Source organism: Lepidochelys olivacea, assembly GCF_965140295.1.
Source record: "Lepidochelys olivacea isolate rLepOli2 genome assembly, chromosome: 1".
Classification (NCBI taxonomy): Eukaryota; Metazoa; Chordata; order Testudines; family Cheloniidae; genus Lepidochelys; species Lepidochelys olivacea.
In genome coordinates, this window is record NC_140411.1 from 248,715,267 (window position 1) to 248,738,589 (window position 23,323).

The following is a 23,323-nucleotide window of genomic DNA, read 5'->3' on the forward strand; positions in this document are numbered from 1 at the left end:
TCCAGCCAGCCTGGTGTAGTCCAGAAACTGCATTGATTTTGTTGGTTAATGATTTCCTTGGGGTAATGCAGTGTTTTCCAAACTCGGGACGCTGCTTGTTCAGGGAAAGCCTCTGGCGGGCCAGGCCAGTTTGTTTACCTGCCGCGTCCACAGGTTCGGCCGATCGCGGCTTCCACTGGCCACAGTTCGCTGCTCCGGACCAATGGGGGCTGCGGGAAGTGGTGGCCAGTACGTCCCTCGGCCAGTGCCACTTCGTGCAGCCCCCGTTGGGCTGTAGTGGTGAACCATGGCCAGTGGGAGCCACGATCTGCGGAACTTGAGGACGCAGCAGGTAAACAAACCGGCCCGACCCGCCAGGGGCTTTCCCTGAACAAGCGGCTTCCTAAGTTTGGGAAACACTGGGGTAATGGATGAAAATCTAGTATCCTTGGCAATTCTTTTGATGCATCACTTGCCTTTGACTCTTTGACCATAAGATTTTGGTAACATGCCCATCAATTCTAGGAAGGGTAGACAAGACAACTCAAGGAGCTCCTCTCTGTACTTTTTCAGAAATCCTACCGGGAACAGTTGGGTGGTGGCTCATTTACCCAGAAGGCATTTTCTCATGGGGTACAGAATCATAGAATATCAGGGTTGGAAGGGACCTCAGGAGGTCATTTGTCCAACCCCCTGCTTAAAGCAGGACCAATCCCCAATTTTTGCCCCAGATCCCTAAATGGCCCCCTCAAGGATTGAACTCACAACCCTGGATTTAGCAGGCCAATGCTCAAACCACTGAGCTATCCCTCCCCCCTTTAATGGTACAACTAACAACCTTTCTATGCATGAAGTCCAGGGAAGGAAAGGCACAGAGACAAAACTACCCTCTCACACCTACATTTGGTCCTACCATGTCAAAGGTAGCATACATTAGTAGTGCAGCTTTGGGACAGGCCACACTGGTCCTGCGTGTCCCATACTTGTTCTGTAAATTAGAAAGGGGAAGAGGAGAAGCAGGGACCCCAAAGTGCAAGAAGTCCAATCTATGTTTCCACGTTCAGACCCAGAACTGGAAGAGTGAAGTGAGATTTATAGTCAGTGGCAAGCTAAAATAATATTTGGAGCTCAGGAAGGCATGAAAAAAACAAGCCATACAACATCCTCTGCAGTAAGAAACCCCGTTTCACAAGAAAATGTTTAAGAGGGTGCTTTCCAAATACTATAAAAAGCATTGCTTTAATTCTATGGTGCATCTTTGAATTTGTTTTTATTAAAAAAAAACAATCACTTAACCTTTAAATATACTATTTGACTTCAGTAGACATAATTCCTTTCCAGTTCAGTCACTAGAGTAAGTAAGCTGTTATAAATCAACACAGCTGGTTTTTTCCCCCAAAAAAACCAAGTGCAGCACTAAGATGCACATTTCAAAAATAAAATGCTAAAATATGCAGCATGCAAGGAAGAAGACATGCCATTTTAACCATGTTCAAGATGAATGATAATACTAAGCCACAAGATGTTACCTTCTTTGAAAAAAGAGCTCTCTGGTAGCACTAGGCTAATATTGGAAGTTGCAGTGCTAAAAGGTACTTTCTAAGGAGCAAGATTTTTATGCATTTAATAAAATCTAGTCATATGTAAAAACAACAGGAGTACTTGTGGTGCCATGTACTAACATGGCTGCTACTCTGAAACTAGTCATATTTAGCACATCCAGAGTTTGACAAGCTATTCACAGTGAACTAGATCTTGAATGAATTTACCCTACTGTCAGTTCATGAATTTCCTGAAAACACACTTCAATTTCTAACAATGTGTTCATTTAAAATTTATGTGATGAATTGCTTTCTATTCATGACAGCCACTGCTTTCAGTATTCACTATTTGTAATTCACGCACATGCAGTGAGATATCCCTGCTATGGACTTCACCTACTCCCACATCATGCACCAGCACCGCCCCCTCCAGGAACCAAGGAGTCAATATCCACTAGGTGTACAGCAGGAATTGGTCCTGCTTTGAGCAGGGGGTTGGACTAGATGACCTTCTGGGGTCCCTTCCAACCCTGATATTCTATGATTCTATGATTCTATGAATCAGGTCTTTATCATGCTAGAGAAAGACTCAGTTCATTTGATGCAATTATTTTAATTCCCACCACCTCCCTAAGGGAAATTGCTCACTGGAGAAGTGACACACTTTTATCTAACGATAACCAGTCTTTAACCTAAACTACAGCAGTCCTGGAATTCTGTACCTGTGAACTAACAAGCCTGCTAAAGAGCCTAGATTTATAAACTTGAGGGATTGCATACAGACAGACAGACAGCAGTAAAACAGCTATGCTCCAAGCAGGCAATTGGCATCATCCCACCAACTGCTGGATGATTAACTGCTGACAGTACTGGGGTTACAGCTTCATCAAAAGATGAGTGTGTCCTACAGTGAGATACACTAGGTTCTGATGGTGGCCACCAGAATATGTATGCATGTATGTTTTATATACATGTGTTCAGACATGGACCTGGGGAAGAAAGTAATACATCAGTAATGCTTTCTGTCCCTTGTCTTTGTCTGAATTCATGTAGACAGCACACACATACATATTCTGGCAGTCACCATCAAAAACACTGTGTATTTCCATCCAGCAGTAAGGCACACTCATCTTGTGATGAAGCTCTGACCCCAATACTGCCCTGTTAATCATCCAGACATTGGTGGAATGATTCCAAATGCCCTTCTTGGAGCACAGCTGTTGTACCTCAGCTGTGTGTTTCAGCCTCCAGTCAACCAGGAAAGAAAGAATAGGAGAGGTCAGGCTAGCTCCTGATCTTGGAGCTCCAGCGTGGTAATCAAAACACACTTGTGCTAGGACACGAGGTTGATTCAACTGGGGGAAAACAACTTGTGATATACACACCCTAATTCCCATTCCAATTATTTATAAATCCAATGAACCGTTTCTCATTGTTCATGTCTGCATAAAGATAGAGGAAGGGGTCAAAAAACAACCCTGCAGAATCCAGTGAGGTATTTTTCACAGAACTTTCCAAATACAGCCCACCTCAGACTATGCAAATGCTGTTAATAACACTGTTAATGGGATTCACCAAAAAGCATCCTCAGCTCTTCCCTCCCTTTCCCTCCTGCCCCCCCATGCCCCCAAAACCTCTAAACTTTAGAAAACACAAAACTCCTCTGGGACATGTTTGCAGTGGCAGATTAATGAATTACCTATCTCCCGAAGAAGAAATAAACATGGAAAACTAATTAAATGTCCTTGTGTTTAGAACAATCAGGAGCAGGATAACAGCAATCAAAGGAGAAAAATAAATTAACCTCACTGCTAAGATCTCATTGGCAGAGCTTGGAAATAATGTATTAAAATTAGGTTGCTTCTGACAGCTTATCTATTTAAAACATAGGAACTACCTAATGGAAAAGAACCATCTAGATGGTGTCCTGTCTCTCACAATAGACAATGCCAGCTGCTTCAGATGAAGTTTAAAAAAAAAATCCAAAATCCTTACTAAGCTATTTGCCTAAACAATATCCTGAAGAGGTGAGTTCCACTGAACAAACAAGTTTAAATATCTTAGCCAGGATCCGGCCAAGCTTGCTTCATTCAGGATTGGGGGTTTTATGCCTCCTAACTGTTCTCCCATTCTGGAGCTCACCCAATGCCGCAACACAATATAAAGTAACCTCAGGGCTGCTGTAAGTTGCACCAGGGCTGTCTGTGGTCCCAAGGGGTTATTTTGGAAGCTAGGTATCAACGGAGTGGAAGAGTTATCTGGCCAGTCCCCAGCCATGCCTTCTAAACTCTGTCCCAGCACTAGATTTACAGCCCTTTGCCGTGCAACAGTGTCACAAAGAAGCCACAGCATGGCTGAAAATCTCATGCTTTGTCTTTTAAATCCATTTGAGCGTTAGAAAGATTCAAGCCTGATCATGACCATCACACTGCTAACCCAGGAATCTACTACAAAAAGTAATACTAGAGATCACCATTCTCTTTAAAAAATAAAAAAAAAGTTAGCAATGATCAACATTCATTCAACTGTACTTACATCTAATTGATTTCAATAAGTATACTGGGCCAAGTCCTCTGTAGACTAAATTATCTTCTTCCAATCCTACTGCTAGTTCATGACATTGCTATGTACTGGACATTATTCTTATCAAAAAGGATCATTTCAAATAGCTAATTCATAGTGTCAGCTGTTAAAGGCCAATCTTGCTAGGGAGTCTGACCCATTCAAATCAAGAGTTAGTTGGACTAAATGGTTTATTATCTGTCAGACATGTCATTTGCACAATATATTAATTTCTTTCCTTAGGCCCCAATTCAGCAAAGCAAATAAGTATGTACTTAACTGTAAGCACTTTTGTTCTTATGTCCTATCAACGTCAGTTGGACTTAAGCTTCTTCCTTACACTATCTACAGTGTGCCAATGGAACCCAACAGTACTACCTTACAAAAGTAGCATTACCTAGGTACAAACCTCACTGCATGCCTTAAGTCAGAGGTTCTCAAACCAGTGGTCCGTGAGCTCCATACATGTGGTCCGTGGATAGATCCCTCTAAGGTGTGTGCCTGGGCAGCTGCACATGAGAGAATGAAGGGCCACCCACCTAATTAGTGGAACCACACAGGCATGGCTCCACTAATTCGGTGCCTGGACCCTGGAGAAGAAGCACATTAAGGTGAGGTGGTGGCCTAGAGGGAAATAGGCGGTAAGTGGGAGGGGGCAGTGGGGTGACAAGAGGGGGTGGGGGAATTTGGAACGTGCAGGGCTGCGGCGGCCAGAGAAAGAGGTGACTTTCCCCAGCTCCAGGGCTGCGGCTGCCGGGGAGAGACAGCCCTCCTTTCCAGCCCCAGCTCGGGGACTGCTCCGGTGGAGGAGACCGGGAGAAATCCCCATCCTTCCCAGCCCCAGCTCAGGGGCTGCCACAGCGGGGGAGAAAGGGCACATCGATCACATTAGAAAGGTAAGACTACTGATTTTAAAATATGAGTTGTGTGCTTTTATTTGTAGAACAAAAAAAATTATTATTAAGGTTTTTTTTATATAGTGCTTTTATCCAAAGTGCTTTACAATAGTTAGCTAACGGTACAACCAACATTTGGAAAGATCATTAAGTGGTCCGCTGAGACCTCAGCAATTTTCAAGTGGTCCACAAAAAAAAAAGTTTGAGAACCACTGCCTTAAGTGATTTCGGATGGTCTAGGAAGGATTCAGAAAACTCACTTTTAACACTAGCCCAGTGTGAAGCACGGAGATTCTTTTCCCAAAGGATCAGGCAGGCACAGACAATACTGAAGGGGTTCATTTCACGGTACCGGGAAGACTGATAAACAGCTTCAAAAGTGTGGGGTTACAGTGACCCCATTTATCTTGTTCTTACAGAGACAAACATTGTTTCAGAGACAGAGAACGCATTGAACATGACAGTGACAGGAACAGAACATACGCATCAAAACTATTTTGATTACATCCATTATCTATAACTGCCCTTTCGGCGAAGGGGTGGGGTGGGGGTGAGTATTTACAAATATCCAGAGGGCTGTGAAGGGAGGATTTGTTCTGTTCTAAGAGCCGAGTTACTGGGCGGACATTTGACCAATAAGTTTATCAAATGTTTACAGCTACCGGTGTCTTTGAGCCTCTGGTGTTTCTGTTTCTGACTCAGCTGCTAACTAAATTTTAAAGTCTTGCCTAACACCAGCTAATGATCAACTGATTGAAAACAGAAAAAAGGACAAAGAAAAATGAGCATCTCAAATGCTTATAATTCATTCAGGGGGGGTGGGGGACCTCTTTGATCCTTAATTCCACTGTTAGACATTGACCCATTTTCTCTAATTCACCCTCTGCTGTCTTGTTTTACTTTGGTCCTCCTTATGCTTTTTCTTTTATGGTTAGGGTGTTTATTTGGCCGTTTCGAAGAGTTTGTAGCGCATGTGCACACCATACAAACAGATTTCTTTATTTCTAAAATCAGAAATTGATTCCTTTCAGTACTTTTGTTGCCCACACAGACAAAAGATGTGAACATTGCTGTAAATATCACACATACCCCGCTAGCCAAGAATACTCATTATATTAGACAATAACAACTAGACAATAACAACATTTTTCTGTATGCAGATCTTAGTAGTAAATAATCACAGCATATCCACAGTGCTCCTTTTATGTATGAAAAGTTTGTAGAAGTTGGATCCTTTAGCAATGCTTACATCTCTAAACGCAGGCCCAAGTCAGTCAATTACTTCTTGTTTTTCAAGTAGCCAATGCTAATTTTTCAGATAAATCCAAATAGTTATACTGCTTTGCATCAACTGCACAGCTCAAATATGATATTCATATGCATCATCCCAACTGAGCATATACTCAAAGATCTAAACATACTTCCCACTTTAAAAAACATTCCACTAAAAGTGTGAGTACTCGACTCTACCCATAAGTCCTCAGTAAAAAATAAAGGCATATTATACCCAATTCGAGTTTCAAAACTCTCTACTGTTCATAATTCAAAGACAATATCCCCCAACAGTAGCCTTTTATGATTTTCTGGCCCAAAAAACTCTGCCAAAGATTTGATAATTTGAGAGTTGCTTGGAATAGAGATTTGGATACACATCTCTGACCCAATGGAATACAATTGTATCTAATGTTAAAAAAGCAATTACAGACCTGAAGCTATGGCTCATTCACCAAAATACATGTTTTCAGATACACTGGTCTCCACACAGACTAATGGTAATGAGCCTCATAAATGCTGACCACTGTTGGAAATGTAACTCCCTTGGTATTCATTAGCTCGTATGTTTTGGGAGTGCCCCTGTATCAAGAATTTTTGGTATGAGGTGCGTCAAAGGAACAATTTGATATTGGATGCTAAATTGGAGCCCTCCCCCTTAAATTACATTCTTGGATATATTCTGGAAAGCTGGAGATTACCTGGTAACAAAGCAGCATGGTTCAAGTTTTGGTGATTAAAAAATTAATCCTGCAAAAATGGAAATGTCAATCCTGACCAAATATTGATACCTAATTCAGTGATACGGCTGACCTTGCAACTAACGAATGACTGGCATGCCGCAGAAAGGGAATGCCTGAAACATTCAAAGCCATTTGGGCTGACTTTTTAGAAGTCTATGATTACCATAGACTCAGAAGATAGATATGTTGCTTCCATTCCCCTCCTTTTATCCAAACCCTCTTCATTTACTTTGGGTATTATGATGAATCTAGTATTTTTGTATATTTGTTGTATTTGGAAAAATTAATTTAAAATATATAATAAATTGGGGGAGAGGGGATGTGTGTGTTTCTTTCTTTAACATTCTTTGCTGCCCAAAATTCAAGACTTATCCAGTCCACAGACACTGCTCCAGAAAACCTGAAGGTTAACTAGGGTGCAGGCTCTATCCCTGAAATGACACAGAATCCCTCTTGCTGTACTCTGCTAACTGGAACACACATACTTTCCTCATTACCCAACAGACAAGGAACATTTGAATCTCAAAGCAATCACAACCCAAATCAAATTTCCCTAACACCTCTTGTGTTCTTACTTCAATTAATCAGACACATTAATTGGCAGTCATAGTGCAGCTGCATGTTTAATCTATTTTTACAGATTTCAAGATACAGTGTATCTTTGACTTACAAATTAGCTTGGGTCCCATATGTCTCAGAAACTGCTGTGATCTTTCTGCCTTATCCTGACAGTTGAGACCAGCTGGGATACTCAGCCTAACAGTACCCAGATTTGGAGGTCATTCTCCTTGTATGGCCCTTGACTCTGAAACACACTCCCCTGCTCCTTGGTCCCCAAGTTTGTTAACATTCAGGGCATGCAGGAAGGCTTTAACCGGGCTTTTTCTAGGTGCTTGCTTTGAGGGGTGTACCTGGTTTTATTAAATGGGGGAGTTATTTTCTTTGTGTTAATATTTCTTCATAGAGCTGAGTGAATATGTTATAGCAATAATGCATGATGAATGAGGATATTTTCTCATCTGTCAAATATCAATGAGCTGCTTATAATTTTTTGAAATGTATTTGTTCTTTTTTTTAATTATTCACTGAATGCACTGAGCAAGTAAGTCTTGGTTTGACAACAGTTCACTGCAAGTACCCAATATTCACAAATAGAACTGGGTTGGTTAGTTTTCACTGGGCAAACAGGCCACACACAGCATTGTTGCTGTTCCACGATTGTCTGAGCATAACTTTTAGAATAAAGATTCCACTGTGAATATTCACAGTCACAGTCTGAAATTCACTATTCTCTAATATAGTCTTCAAATTAATTTTTTCCACAGACCTGCTTGTCATTCAAAGTTGTCCAGCACAACATTCACAAAACATGACGACAAAAGTGGTGCAAACACAAAACCAACTGCATGACTGAATAGTAACAAAACATTTTTGAAGCCAAGCTGTACAGATAGGGTTGACATAGTACATGGTGGTTGTTTTTATTGTAAATGTGCCCAGGGTTGACAATAAAGCACAGCCTTATTAAGGGAATGAGTAAATAAAGCAATAACCATTGTCTGTGCCTGCCTTTTTTAAAAATCACCAGTTCTCCACATTTTTATAGAGATGTGAGATTCTTAAATGATTGAGCTACAGGATAGCCAGTGTACCACACTGGAGTTATTGACAGTCAAAATACTGCCAGGAAGGGTCTGTTTTATTTTCTAATGCAGCTGCAAACAGAACAGTAACGTTCCCCTTCAGACACAGGTGCTGGAACTAGGGGTGCTAGCACAGGTCATTGCTTGAAGCGATTTCCGTCATATACTTAGTTTACAGTTTGGTTCAGTGGTTCTCAGCACGCCCACTATACAAACTGGTCCAACACCACTGCAGGAATAAGTTTCTGGTTTTTACCAGTTAGAAGAAGAAATGCTTATGCTTGGAGGGTGGGGTGGGGTTGGGCTATCTTTGGTTAAAACTGAAAAGCAAAAATCCCAGTTCTGAATCTTGTACGTTCATGAAAGAGAGACGCTATTCACTTCATCTCCAGTATTCCCAGGGATGTTGTGTGACCATCCGAAAAGGAACTTGTACCTTTTCAAGACAAATGCATTTTCCAGAAGTGCAAGCACAGATGCAGCAGCATAGTTCTAGCTCCTCAATAATTGGTTGGAAGCTGTGCTAGGAACAAACTAGTGAACAATGCCATGGAATAAACAGAAGCATCAGCACCTGCTTAAGCCAAGCAAATGCTCTGGGTATGCATTTGAATATTTAACAATGGCTATGTTTGGGACATGTGCTTCTGGAGGAACCCCAGAAGGTCTTGTTCATTTCTCCTTGACTGGAGGGAAAATAGTCGTGTCTCCTTCCAGCACCTGTCAATGCTTCTCTAAGCATTAGTTGGGGGAGGAAGAAGGCACTTGAGAGGTGCTTCCTGCCTCTTCCAGGTGGGGAACTGAGACAAATGTGGTGCCTTCAAAGCACTCCTGGCTTCTGAAAACCTGCAGGCCAGAATCAACCCCAGCAGCCAAAGAATGCAGCTGCACTTAGGACCTGACATTCAGTAGGGTGACCAGATGTCCCAATTTTATAGGGACAATCCAAATATTTGGGGCTTTTTCCTATGTAGGCACCTATTACCCGCCACCCCTGTCCTGATTTTTCACACTTGCTATCTGGTTACCCAACACCCCACTCACGCAACAACAAAAAAAGATCAAACAGAAAGAAACAACTCCTATTCCAGGCATTTATCACTGCATTGCTCAATCTGCTCCTTTGGGAGAGAGACTGTCTTGATCGCATTGTTGCCGGGACGGTGGGTACAGTAGAAGTGTGCAACAGACAAAAGTTAAGGGAAGCAGACAGAACACACATGAAAGGGAGGAAGGAAATGAAAAGAAAAAGCAGAGTACTCACAGAGTGAAGGAGTCAGGGGGAGCCGAGACTCTTCTCAGGTCTGCAGAGCGCTCTTTTTGGAGACTATAGGCAGCAGGAAATGAGCAGCCAAGACAGAGTCAGCACAACAGCATGGACAGACAATGAAGAAGCCAGGCAAGAGAGAGAGAGACATACAACATTTAAACAGAAACAAAAGGAATGCATCACAAAACATTTGAATGAAGACATATGCAAAGTTCCAAGATTGCTCTAGAGAGGCAGCAGCAACACCCCCCCCCCACTTCCCCCCCCAAAAAGGCAAACAGAACAAACGACAATGTTCACTGCGAAGTGACACAAAGGTTTTTTCTGAAGGCTGTGGACAGGCTAATGGCAAACAATGTGCACAGTTACACTAATGGTGGTTTCTGGGCCAGGGTCCCACAGGCACTGAAAGATCTTAAGCCTGTAGAGTTTGAAAAGCCTGTGATGCACCTTGCAAGTCCAGAAGAGCCAAAGCTTGACATGATGGATTTGCCTCCGCAAATCTGCCAATTTTTGTTAATGTTTACAAAAATAGTCTTAATTGGAATTCCTCTATCCATAATGTCAAAATGCTGTCCCTATTCTTCCTTATCATATCTTCGGGAACCATGCACATTACACAGTAACTCCCAAAGTCGGTTTCTTTAGTTTCTATACTCAAAGGGGTCTCTGTACCTCTCTCAACTGTCCCAATGGAATGCTTCTATATTTAACCTTTGGAACAATTTTTGTTTCATAATAGCAGATCATTCTTCTTTAACCCAAACTGAAAGCCGAATACTCTCTCTGTAGGGTTTTGTATGCCTCTGATTAGTTACAACTTGCAGAGCAGTGTTTTAAACTGGGGTTCCAGATCAGACAGTGACTCTGGGAAAACTGATTCTTGGTGTTCCTTCTAATTCCTCTTCAATGGCTTCCACATAGAAAAATATTGTCTGATTTGTAAGCAAAACCTAACTGCCAGCATCACATCCTTAGCCTGATCTCTGAAAACCAAGCTGTGTTCTGTTTCATAAATCTCCAGCATCAACAAGAGAGATTATGGAATCATAACTTAACTGGCAAGTCTTTTAATGATGCATGCAGCAGAACAGAATGCAGCTCATTGTTCTGCAGCAAAATTGACTCTGCTAGTCTGGCTACAGTAAAGTCTTACTTTTGCCACTAAACTTAACAAACTGACTCAGAAGACGAATGGAAATCAGATATGAGAAATAAACAAATTTACCATTACCCCATGATCTGCCTTTTTCCTGTCTACAACTTGCACTGTTCCTGAGTGTAAACAATATCAATCAACATTGTACAATTGTTGCACCTAAAAAGTCACTTCTGGATTGAACCTCTTTACTGGTTCATTATTGTGTAATGGTATATAGAATAAGGCAGAGACTATGCCTTCTTTTATGTTTGGAAAGCACCTATCAGAAACAAACAATGAAGTTGTAGAAACATTATATGTGCGACCACGGTATATTGACCCTGAACATTGTCCTCCAGTTGCAATGCAAACATTCTTTTTAACTTTTAAACCAATTTTCTTTTACTGTTAGGGTTGCCAAGTGCCTGGATTTTGCCCAGAAAGTCTGGTCGAAAAGGGGACCTGGCAGTGTCCAGTCAGATGTACTGACCGGACACCAAAAGTCTGGTTACTGTGGGCTAGGAGTGGGTGGAAGCAAGAGGTCATCAACCTGTGCCAGTCCCTGCTCAGCCAGGGCTACCTCCTACCTGCAGGCAGGCTCCACGTCAGGCTGCAGCAGCTCCCGTCCCAAGCCTGGAGCAGTGGGAGCCCCGCTCAGGGGGAGGGAGGTGGAGACGATTGAGTGATGGGGGGAGAGGTCTTGGGGGGAAGAGCAAGGGCAGGGGTGAGGCCTCAAAGGTCTGTTTTGCAGCCAATAGAAAGTTAGCAACCATACTGACTGTATTCGGAACTTTTTTACATTTTCTTCTTGCAAATTAGTTTAATTGGCAGTATGTTTGCAGAAGCAGAAAATTTTAAGAAAATATTGTACAGTATTTATTGAAAAAGAATTTCAAATTCATAATCAGAAGATGTTCAAACCAGAAACCTGATTCCGGTTAGTAGTGGTATTTTCATCCAATCAGAGAACAGAAACAAGTTTCAAATAGGAAATATTCAATAATGAACTGAACATTCAGTGATGAACAATGAAGAGACCAAAGAATATTTGCAGAAATTACTCTATGAATAATTTCAGATAATGAATACATTTGAGAAGATCACAATATGTTCATGGATAACTCAGTAACCGGGGATGTGAAATTCACTGGATAAATTATTCATTGCCAATCATTTGCCCAGCTCAGGTGGAATGCAACACATGTGAAACTGTCTGGTCCTCTAATAGCTGAAGGCTTGAATGAGCTATTACTGCTGCTGCAGTCAGCAAGGAAAGGAAATTCTCCTTCAGCTTAAGTGGTTCAACGGTATTGCTAGATTTGGATCCCTGGCTCAGATTCTATTCAGGAGCAGATTTCTTATTCATTCTCTTTTATAACCTTTAAGACATTTTACTCTCAAAAACAAACATTAAATGTTGCTCACTTCCCCACACCTTGGGATGAGATGAATTGTGAAATGACAGAGAAAGGAGATGGCCCTTAGATACTAGGGTAATGAGCATGGTATAAAAACCTAGATTAGGTAAATAGACGAGAGCAAAATTTTCAAAAGTGCCTAAGTGACTTAGGAGCCTGAGTTCCATGGCAAGTCAGGGAGACTTAGGGTCCTAAGTCTCTTAGATGCTTTTGAAATGTTACCCGAGATGATTTATGAGATAGATAAGGTTGGTGAGTTCACATTATGGAGACTAGTCCATTAAAAAAAAAATCTACAGGGAAGCTGCCCTCTGAAGGCCTAATATTTATCACTGCCTCAACATGAAAACATGAAGGAAGAAAAAGTTAGGTTCACCACCTTCCAAATATCTACTGACAACTCACATCCTATGCCAGGAGGTAAATGAATTTACTAATCAGCACAACAAAAGAAAGACAACCCAAACATCCAGAAATCACAGCAGCAGAAGAGAAACCAAGGGAGTCCATTTAATAGCAGTAGTCAAGGGAAAGTAAGATGCCTACAGTGACCTTCCTCTTCTGTAAGAAAGGTCCCCACTGTGTTTCTATTTTCTAACGTGAAAAAAAAACTATGATACCAGAATATCTTGACTATTTCTGTTGGATTTTCTCACCTGAGCAACTTGACTTCAAATCCTGCTTAGGTTCAGCACTGTAACATTTATTAATATCAACTAAAGACTCTAGCAGACAGATCCCAAAACCATCATACCTTTCAATACTCAGATTCCAAGGCCAGAAGAGACCATTGTGACCCTCTAGTCTGACCTCCTGTATAACACAGGCCAGAGAACTCCCCCCCAAAAAAAATTTCCTAGAGCTGATCTTTTAGAAAAACATCCAATCTAGATTTAGAAACTGCCAGTGTTGGAGAATCTGCAATGAACCTTAATTAATTGTTCAATTAGTTAATTGCCCTCACTTTTAAAAATAATGCCTTATTTCCAGTCTGAATTTGTCTATCTTCCAACTGCCAGCCACTGGATCACGTTATACCTTTCTCTGCTAGACTGGAGAACCCATTATTAAATATTTGTTCCTCATGTAGGTACTCATAGGCTGTAATCAAGTCACCCCTTAACCATCTCTTTGTTAAGCTAAATAGACTTTGCCTCTTGAATCTATCACTATACTGTTTAGCTACCTCTGCTTGTGAAGAAAGGTTACTGGTCAGAATAGCATTAGAATAAGCGTAAAGGCAGAAATATATATTGCTCACCCCAAACGCGCCTCCTTCTAGCCACTTATTAACACATTTCTATTTATTGAACTGAGCAAAATTTTAAATTTCTATCCCATGGGAAATTCCAACATTTCAACGTTTGTTTTAATCCTGAAATGAGACAAAAAGTTGAAATTTGGAAATTTTTCATGGTATGCTGAAAAATGTATATTTGGAAATGTTCAAATTTGTTTCAACATTTCTGATTGAAACAAAACATTGTGACATTCCTGAAAATCAAAATGTTTCCTTTCATTCTGTTGAGTTGACCCAAAAGGCTTCCTTTTGAGTCAGATCAACCTTAAACTGCACTTTCCTAGCATGCTGCTTTATGGGAGTTGTAGTTTGGGGACCCATTGTGTCCTATGAGCCAGACTCTCTACAGGTGAGCGGTGTTTATAGGTTCTGAAGGAAGACACTGCCGGAAAATAGGCAGCTCTTTGAGTCTGAGGAGAACAAGAGAGTTGGGATAGGTGCAGGATGGAAGGGGAAATCTCTGTAGCCCTCACTCCTTCCAGCATACGCAGCCACAAAAAATGGTTCTGCTCTTTTATAAGATACTGTATATTTTAGTTAAATACACAGAGTTAAGTGCAAAGGAGAAGAAGTCTTGGGTAACTAATTTGTTATAGCCAGTTTACTATTGCACTTTTCCATTTGATGGCTTAGAAATTCATTCCTCCAACAGGTTTATCCCTCTATCAAGGATTGACCTGAAAGAGTTTCACAGTTAGATCTTGTCAAAAATTTTCCATCAAAACTGTTTTTGATGGAAAATTGGGTTTTCAACTTAATGAAAATTTACCCAAAAAGTGTCAGAAAAAAAATCCAAAATTCAAAAACATTTCAGTTTTCTCAAAGAAAAGTCAAAATTTTCCATGGGAAAAAAAAATCAAGTCACTCTCACCACAGTATTTTAGGGCAGGTGTTTTGCCTTGGTCCACAGAAAACTGTTTTCTTTCATAACTGTTAAGGACATATACCTGTTATTTGTATAAGTGGATTCCACTGCCTTTGAAAAAGTCATCAGCAGGGCAGATGGTAAATTTACCATTCCCGGCCAGCCCTCAATGCTATAAAAAACAGAACTCTGAAACATATAATGGGAAGTCAGAAACACATTAAGAAACTTGAAAAAGAAAAGAAAACTTTCTCACTGTGCCACTACATCAGACAAAATTCCAAAGGGAGTTTCTGCTATTAACCTCTTCCTCCAATATCATCAAAGTAATTAATAATAGCTTTCAGAATTAGTGTGATGTGAGATTATTTTTTAATCACTGTATTTGCAGAAAGCTCAAGAAAAGCTTCCAGCAATTGCAGATGCAGTGCCAGACCCATTCAGTAATCTCACACACCTATAATTCACAGGGTGCACTTTCCCCAGTCTGAGGAGAAAAATCCACCTATTCTATCAATTGTAAAGATTTTGATGGGATGCCTTTAAATGCTGCAGACATCAGGTTAAGAAATGTATATGACAATGTAAAAGGGAAAACTTGGTGTCTGTGGTGGGATTTTGCAGAACAGCGTCATACTGGACAAACCCCAGCTTAGTCACTCTGACATCTTCCTCCTATAATTCATCTTTATTATGCCAAGAAACTCAACAGACAATCCATCTGCCCCCCCATTCTTCCCAACCACCCAGACACACTGACACACACGCCTTGTAGAGGTTTGAGATTGGCATTAAAGTCCTTGACGAACTGCCAGTAACCCCCCAAAAACACAGACTCCCAGGTGGATATTTCAGTCAAACCAAAAGGTACCTAAACAACAGAAGCTCTGAACCCGATGGAGTTTGGCATAGCATATTCAAACCAATTCCGCCATGAACAATATTCTCCAGGACTCAGTGGACCTTAATTACTGTACAGTGTTACCACGATGGGGCGGATCCGTATCCCCCATCCACAGTTTAAACTCAGATGCCATAGCTCATGCCTGACCATGCTAATAACTAGACTGAAATATATTAGATGCTTTCTTCCCACTGCTGTGGCCTCCCTCGTGGCTGGAAACAATGGCTCAGGATTGAATTTTTCCAGTTTGGACTTTGTAGCATGGTATGGGGTGATGAAAAGAAATTAGAGGTCATTGTTCAGGGGGTGATAGTATTCTATTCATCAGCTGTTCAAGGTGAAATTTATGCCTAACATATTTTCCAGACAAATAAGGATCTAATATGGCAAACACAAGCTTAGACTGCTGCTCCAAAACGTTTGTCTCATTAACAGAACTGAACATGCAAAACTGAATAAGGAAGCATTGGTTGGTCTAGCAAAGGACTTGATTTTATGAATTGATACACTTCTGCTTCAGAAGGTTGGCAGCCACTGGATTTGCTAAAAGGAATAACACACTCCTGAGTACATGGCTGTTTGAATGAAACACATTTGTAGGGTGCTGGAGGTATTTGGCTTTAAACCTATGCTCAGTATACTGAAGGCTTGCCTTGTCTTTTGCAATTTAAATAATACATGATGAAGAAGTTGGTGGGGATGCTTATTGGCTCCCATTGCAGCAGCACAGAAAGACTCATTGGTAAATCAAGAACAATGGCATTTTTAATATTTAAAGTTTTTTTAAAAAAATATTCTTATGCTGTTAAAATGATCTCTTGGGGATTTTTAAAATTAATTTTTTAGTATAAAAAGATATTTTAAAAATTTATCTTCTCTTCTTTGCATGTTTTCTGGCTTCCATTTATTTCAACCTTTCCCTGTTCCTTTTTAGGCTACTCTAATGCCGCTTCCCTCTCGTTTGATAGCTTATCTCCTTTCTTGTCCATTCTCACTTTTGTTCCTTTCTTTCCTGGTTCCCTGATCCAGAAACTCTCAATCCTAATCTACCCTCAGATGCAACTCCCTAAAGCTAACACGCTCATTGTAATCTGAGTACTCTAGTTTTTCTTTTAGCAGACTGGAAGCTGCCAAATATACTATATCTAGTGTCTCATGTAAAATGCATCCCTCAGTACTTCCCAATAGACCAGAAGTCCCCTTTGAATTGCTGATATTCCAGTGGAACACTGATGCTTCCAAGAACACTGCAATGTTTTGCCACTGCTCAGAGACTGCAGCACAGAAAGAATTACTATTTATTTGAGAGCTATTGAACTCTCTCAATTAGGGGTACATATACACTGCAGCTGGGATCATGCCCTCCAGTGCGGGTAGACAAACTCAGCTAGCTCTGCTTGAGCTAGCATGCGAAAAATGGTAGTTAGCCACGGGCAGCATCTTAGGCTAGCCACCCAAGTACATACCCGGGTGTCACGTGCGGTTGTATTCAGGCAACAAGCCAGAGCCATCACAAATGTCACCGTGGCCACATAGCTGTTTTTAGCACACCAACTTGAGTAGAGCTAGTACAAGTCTGTCTACCTGTGCTGGGAAGCATGCTCCCAGCTGCAGAGTCGCCAGACCCTAAGGCGTGGCCTACACTACAGACTTTTGTCGATATAAATGCGTTGCTCAGTGGTGTGGAAAATTTACCCCGAGCAACACCATTCAACTGTAGACAGTATAGCATACACAGTATAGCAACAGGAGGGCTTCTCCCATGACATAGCTACCACTTCTCAGGGCAGTGGAGTAACTACACTAAGGGGAGAAGCTCTCCTGTCGGCATAGGTAGAGTCTTCTCTCAGCACCGCAGCGTTGTATGTGTAGACAAGCCCTTAGTGATTTATACCAGCGCACTCTGATCAGGATTCCCCACATGGTGACAAACAGCCCTACTCAGTGAATCCTCCGGCTGGTCCCATTTGCACCTGGGAGCAGCATGCTCCCAACACAAAGACTGCAATATAGCCTGAGCACATATGTGCCCTGCAGTGGACTGTTGATATCTGTTGAATGGTCTCAACGTGGGATCAAGAAGACTCATTAATTTCAGAAAGCAAATTATATGGCACTTTAAAGAGTGTGAGAGGTGTATCTGCACAGCTTCTATGTGTTTTAGTAAGAGTCACACAGTTGAGTCCACTGAGACCTCCCCGTATAGTTACCCCTTTGGATAACTGAAAGACATAACATCTTTCTGAAAGCACAACAAAGGGAACCCTGTTAGTTAAAGCACAAACAAAATCTGGTAAATATTTACAATGTGGAGGAGAGGAACATTTTGGGGTTTCTGGACCTCTTTCTCCAAATACTCTGATGGTTCAGTCCATGCAAACTTCCTGTTTGAATTCTCTGCCCAGTAAGAGCCTCCTTGTATTAGGACATGAACAAGTCCAACTCACTCATTGAGTAAAGGCATGGATGTTCTCCTCTTGCTCTTCTGCACCATATTGGCCTGGTTCCTTAGGGAGATCCGAATGAGAGACGGAGCAAGTCGACATGGCTCCCCATCCACTTGCATGGGGATAGACTTGTATGTTAACAGAGTCACTTCCCGGCACTGATGCAACCTTTCTCCATGACCTCCCACCTGAAGAGCAGCCTGCAGAACAAGGACAAAGCAAAGAGGAGGAAAGCCATAATGTTACCATCCTATACCAGCCATGTGAGTTAGCTAACATCTCCCTAATCCTGTTTTACCCAGCACTCTATATCCTCCGCTACAAACTATTCCATCTGCACATGAGACCCACTCTGTTGCAGTAAGTGGTTTGTTCTGTCACAGGGAGATTTACCAGCTTGCCAGAATACAGTCCAAAAGCAGCAACTGTCCACTAATTTGGAGGATTCAATGCAAAGAACCCACTATTCTAAATTCATCACCACTAGGAAGTTGCATTTCAGGCCAACCCCACATTTTCCCCCCATCTAAATTTGCAGAATGGCTTTCCAGTGAGAGACATGGGTGCACATGATGCATTAAGGCAATGTTCCAATCAAAGTTTTTCAATAAGTCATTGCAATGAGGCATGACCAATGTAATTCCATTCACAGAAAAGACATAAAATGGGGCTTAGAATGCTAGAATAAAGTCTTGGACAGAAGGATCAGTGGGCAGAGGTCAGGTGAAGCAGTCAAACATACATGACAAATTCATTGTATTACATGGGTATGAAATTTATCATGTGGAGGTTGCCTCAGCATATGTGATGTATATCTATATTTAGAGATATAGACACACACTTATATGCTTGCACACATCCAAGGTGCATTTCTGTATATTTCTACATCTTGTTTTAAATTATGATTACTTGTGTTGCAGTACTGCCTACAGTCTACGACTCAAGGATCAGGGTTCCGTCTATGTGATCTAAATGCTTTTTCAAGCAACAGTATTAATAGAGATTTTCTTTCTTACCAAGGCAATACTGTCCTTGATGTGAATTAGATTAATCTGAAATACTTATTATGACAGTTTATAAAGCAATTCAGCATCAGGATTAGACAAGCTGAAAAGAGCAAGGAGAAAAACCTTGTTCAATAACTGCGGCTGGAAAGCAATTAAATGCTATGTTCAATAATTGTCTTGAAGAAACGAAACGAGAGAGCTGTACCATGTGCCCTCTGGGACACCCGCTCACTGACCCAACATTCTATCCATAAGTTGACTGAAATAAGTCAACAGAAACAGGTCTGCATAGTTTTCATCAAACAACACCTTCTTGACCGACAGCTTTTCCCATTTGGTGCTTTTCTAACTTAGAGAAAAAAAATTAGCCAGCTTTCCAAGCCCACCTCCTCTCTCCTACCTAAGTACATGCAACCTCTTTAAAACCCAAACCAGGAGTAAAGAAGCAGTGGAAGAGGCAAGGGGGATAAAAACATATCAGAGACAAAAAGATAGATAGAGCTTGTTAATGACTTTTGCAGGGCCCTAGAGATTTAGGCAGGCACCTTGGGGCAGAAACGCTGTATTTTAATAAAAAATCTATATTAATACAACATTAGCATCAAGAGTTACAGGAACTGAAGTCAGGACATTCACTGTTTTGTTTCCCACAGGAACCTTAACTGTCCTATTATGAATATTACACCTGGGCTACTGGTTACATGATGATGATGATCATAATCATCATATTACTTAACATTTATATAGCACTTTTCATTCAAAGATCTAAAGCATATCACAAATGTGGGCAAGCAGATCATAAAGCATAGTGTGATGCACAAAATGTCTGCTAAGATGCAGAAACGGTCTATTGTTATAGTGACTCTTCAAATCACAAACACATATAAAACCTTAACTCTGACCTCAGCTTCTTTTAGGTAGAAATAGCTCACTAAGGGATCTGATTCTGAATTGTGGCCTAAATGAGTTCATGCAGCTCAGGAGAGGGGTGGCAAAGGTGGCTGTGCATCACCTCTGTGGCCCTCTGGAGGCAACCCTGAAGACTACTCTAACTCACTGTTGCCTGCACTGATTCCCTGTGGGATGTTACATTGTAAATACAGTTCAGTGCATTCCAGCTACACCTTCTCATTCCTCCAATACATCCTGCCCCTTCCCTCATTTATAACCTGGCATACATCTACACCAAGCACTGTAATAGTGGGGGTGATGAAGGGTTATTCCACTAGACCTACACCACTAGGGAATTCCCCTGATGCTAGGGGTACTCCCAGTCAGTTGCCACTGGCTTTGTGGCACCTGTATGACAGCTCCACCAGTATACAAAGGCTATAGCAGAAACCCCAATCAGGGGCATAGACATTTAAAGTATGACTAGCAGTAAGGCATCTTAGTTTTGCTTATGATGGAGATAAAGTTTATTTCAGTGTGATTGTGAGGAATTAGATGCCTGCATTGTGGATGGTTGTATGCCGAAACTGAAAAGCACTTTGGCATGGAACTGAGGACCCTGTGAATGTGTTTGGGCACTATAGTGAAAAGGTACAAAGACAGAGATTGGTCTGGAGGGTAACACCACTTTAACTGGTGGTCTTGTGTTTTTAAGGTTTGTACTTGGGAAATGCACTTAGAGTTAACTTTTTTTTTTGTGGGAACAAAAGAAAAACAATTACAGTGGCACTTACCTGATGCTTTCAAAGCACTTTACAAACATTATTCAATGCTCACAACACCTTTGTTGGGCAGGTAAAAATTATCACTCCCATTTTAGGTTAAGTGACTTGCTCAAGACTACACAGCAAATCAGTGTCAGAGGGGAAGCAGAACTCCTATATTTCTAGATTGCTGTTCTGTGTTCTGACCAGTAGACAACACCCATTTCAAAAAGTTTTATTCCTTTTCCACTAAATCACACAATGTTCTATTATTTCTCAAATACCATGTTATCTTGCTCAGGGTTTTAAATGGCATAATTTTAATGCATAATTGAAAGGTGATGACACAAGGGTTAAGGTTGCTATGGAAATGTTCATTCTGAATTCCATGGCTGGTGCATATACAAATGTAATGCTTAATTATGCATCAGCATCATTTTATGTATTAATGTACTCCACATACATAGATCTTTTTATGTAAATATTCCTTATAACGCAGCACAAAGTAAATCAGCCTCACTGGCTTTAGGCAAGACTTCTGTCTGAAGGCACTATAGACCTTGAGAGCAAAGAAGAAGTCATCAAAATTTTAGCTAAAATATGCAGACTGTACAATGTTTTATAATACGTGAGCACCAGCTAGAAAACACAAATACTTAAAATAACAGTTGCACTACTCAATCAGGAGTGTCTCTCTTATAGTCTGTGATCTTCTTAAAATTTCTCCCACCCCCTCACTCTGATAAATCAGGGGAAATGGGAATTTTCTGAGAATATTTAATGCAGTAATTGAAATTCTTTTAAACTATTCAGATTTTTAGGTGCGACTTTAGGTGGAGATCTTTTGCAATACCAGTGATGGTCAATTCTAGAGTACAGCAGAAAGGAATGCTCAATTTCAATATGGAGATGCGGCCTTTAAAGGCCAGGAGTCCCAGCATGTAATGCTCCATATTCCAAGTGAGCTGCAGGCCGCACCTACATACTGAAGATGAGGAGGGCTACCATATGTGTCTATTTTATGCAAATTAGATATGTCCTTTGAGCACCTGGTGATTTGACAATGTGGTACTTCTCAACTTTGCAAAGTTTGGACAACCTTTAATTATGTGATTAGTAAAGATGGTTTAAAAAGAGTAAGTACATTTTACAAAGTTTTTTTGGGGAAAAAAACCTAAAGATTTTCTTTTTCTTTTCTTTTTTTCCTTCTTTTTTTAAACAACAAAATTATCCCTCCACCCCACCCCCCAACACACATGATTTCTTACTTTTTCTTTTCTTTTCTCCCAGTGAAAAAGTGAAAGTAGGATTTTTTCCCACAATTTTGACATGGAATATTTTGAAATTTTCAAAAAAGATTGTCAAAATATTTTGTTTGTTTACAAATTTCATCAAAAAAAAATTTTAATGTAATTGTTCTACACACAAAAAATTTTGTTGCTGGAATCCTATTTTTCAACAAAGAATGTCTGACCAGCTCTAATGTATATGGGAAATATACAAAAACCCCAGTTGTGGTGGGGCTGGTAACAAACAGCAGTTATTGTGCGACCATATTAGTTTCCCATTGTACAAACACACATACACATGCACACACATCCCTTCTATAATATTTTAATCTTCTTTGAATTTTGATTTGGGAGCATTTTGAAGCACCATTAGGTATGTTCAAAGCAACCAGGTTTTCAGGGAGTACATTTTGATAATGAAATCATACTTCTCTTCCTTTGAAAACCATTATTTGTTCATAATTGAAAAAAAATTGAGGCTAAAACAAATTTTCTCCACCTTATTGAACCCAGGAAAGCATAGGAGAGAATCTTTTTGGTATGAAACTTTGTGCACGCTAGTGTTGAGCCATGGACATGAGGTGTCTCATACAAAATCGCACACAGAATACTCCCAGCACCTTAAGCAGTGTGAAATCTACTGCATGCAAAAAAAATACTCAGCTCTGCAAAAATTCTCACCAGAGAGGCCATAGTGAACCCAATGACCTCAATGTAACCATCATCATGGCGCTGAGGTTCAAAGTCTCTGTGGTCGCTGGGGGTACCCCAGGGCATTGTGCCAGCACAATACCTGCAGAAAGAGGTTTAGAAAATGAGAGCATACTAAGAATTTGCCCCACTGGGTCTTACAACAATTAAAAGAAAATAAAGCATAAGTACTGGCCAGTTCTTTATCTTCTGGGTGAATAGCCATACATCTATTCCAAAAGGTCTTAAAATCCATTCTGGGGCCTCCCAGTGACCATACATATAAATTATAGGAAAGATCAGACAGGAAACCTGCCCTCCAACTTTCAGGCTGGTGGGGTAGGCAATTAGTTTGTCTATCCCAACTTCTGGTAGGTTGCTGAGTGGAGATGGGAGGCAGCAGAGAGGGGACAGTGCCTTTTTGCAGTAGTGCTCAGGACTCTTCTCTCCCCTCTCCTCCCAGTCCTTCTTCAGATCAGCTGGATTTTCACCTGCAGCCTCCTGCCAACAAAGGCTGCTTTGTGCCCCTGCTAAGAAGGCAGGAGGCTGAAGCTGAGCTTGCTTTCTGCAGACCTTAGTTTCCTCCCTCCCTTCTGCTCAGAAGGTCTGGGAGTAGAGGAGATGCAAAAGCTGAGATAGATTGGGGGAGGAGCTCAACAGTGGCCTCCTACCTAATGGCTGCTGCTGCTTCTCTCTCCTGC

The 23,323-nt window shown here is 41.0% G+C and overlaps 1 protein-coding gene across 1 annotated transcript in view; it reads right to left on the reverse strand.

The window, feature by feature from the left end:
- The window catches only part of DGKI (diacylglycerol kinase iota), a gene marked incomplete at its 5' end in the record, with an annotated part of 284,785 nt that overhangs the window by 89,574 nt on the left and 171,888 nt on the right, over nt 1-23,323 (reverse strand). The window contains 2 exons of the mRNA XM_084617560.1: nt 17,982-18,181; nt 22,614-22,725. Coding sequence (XP_084473686.1) covers nt 17,982-18,181; nt 22,614-22,725 — 312 coding nt within the window. The remainder of the gene's footprint in view (nt 1-17,981; nt 18,182-22,613; nt 22,726-23,323) is intronic.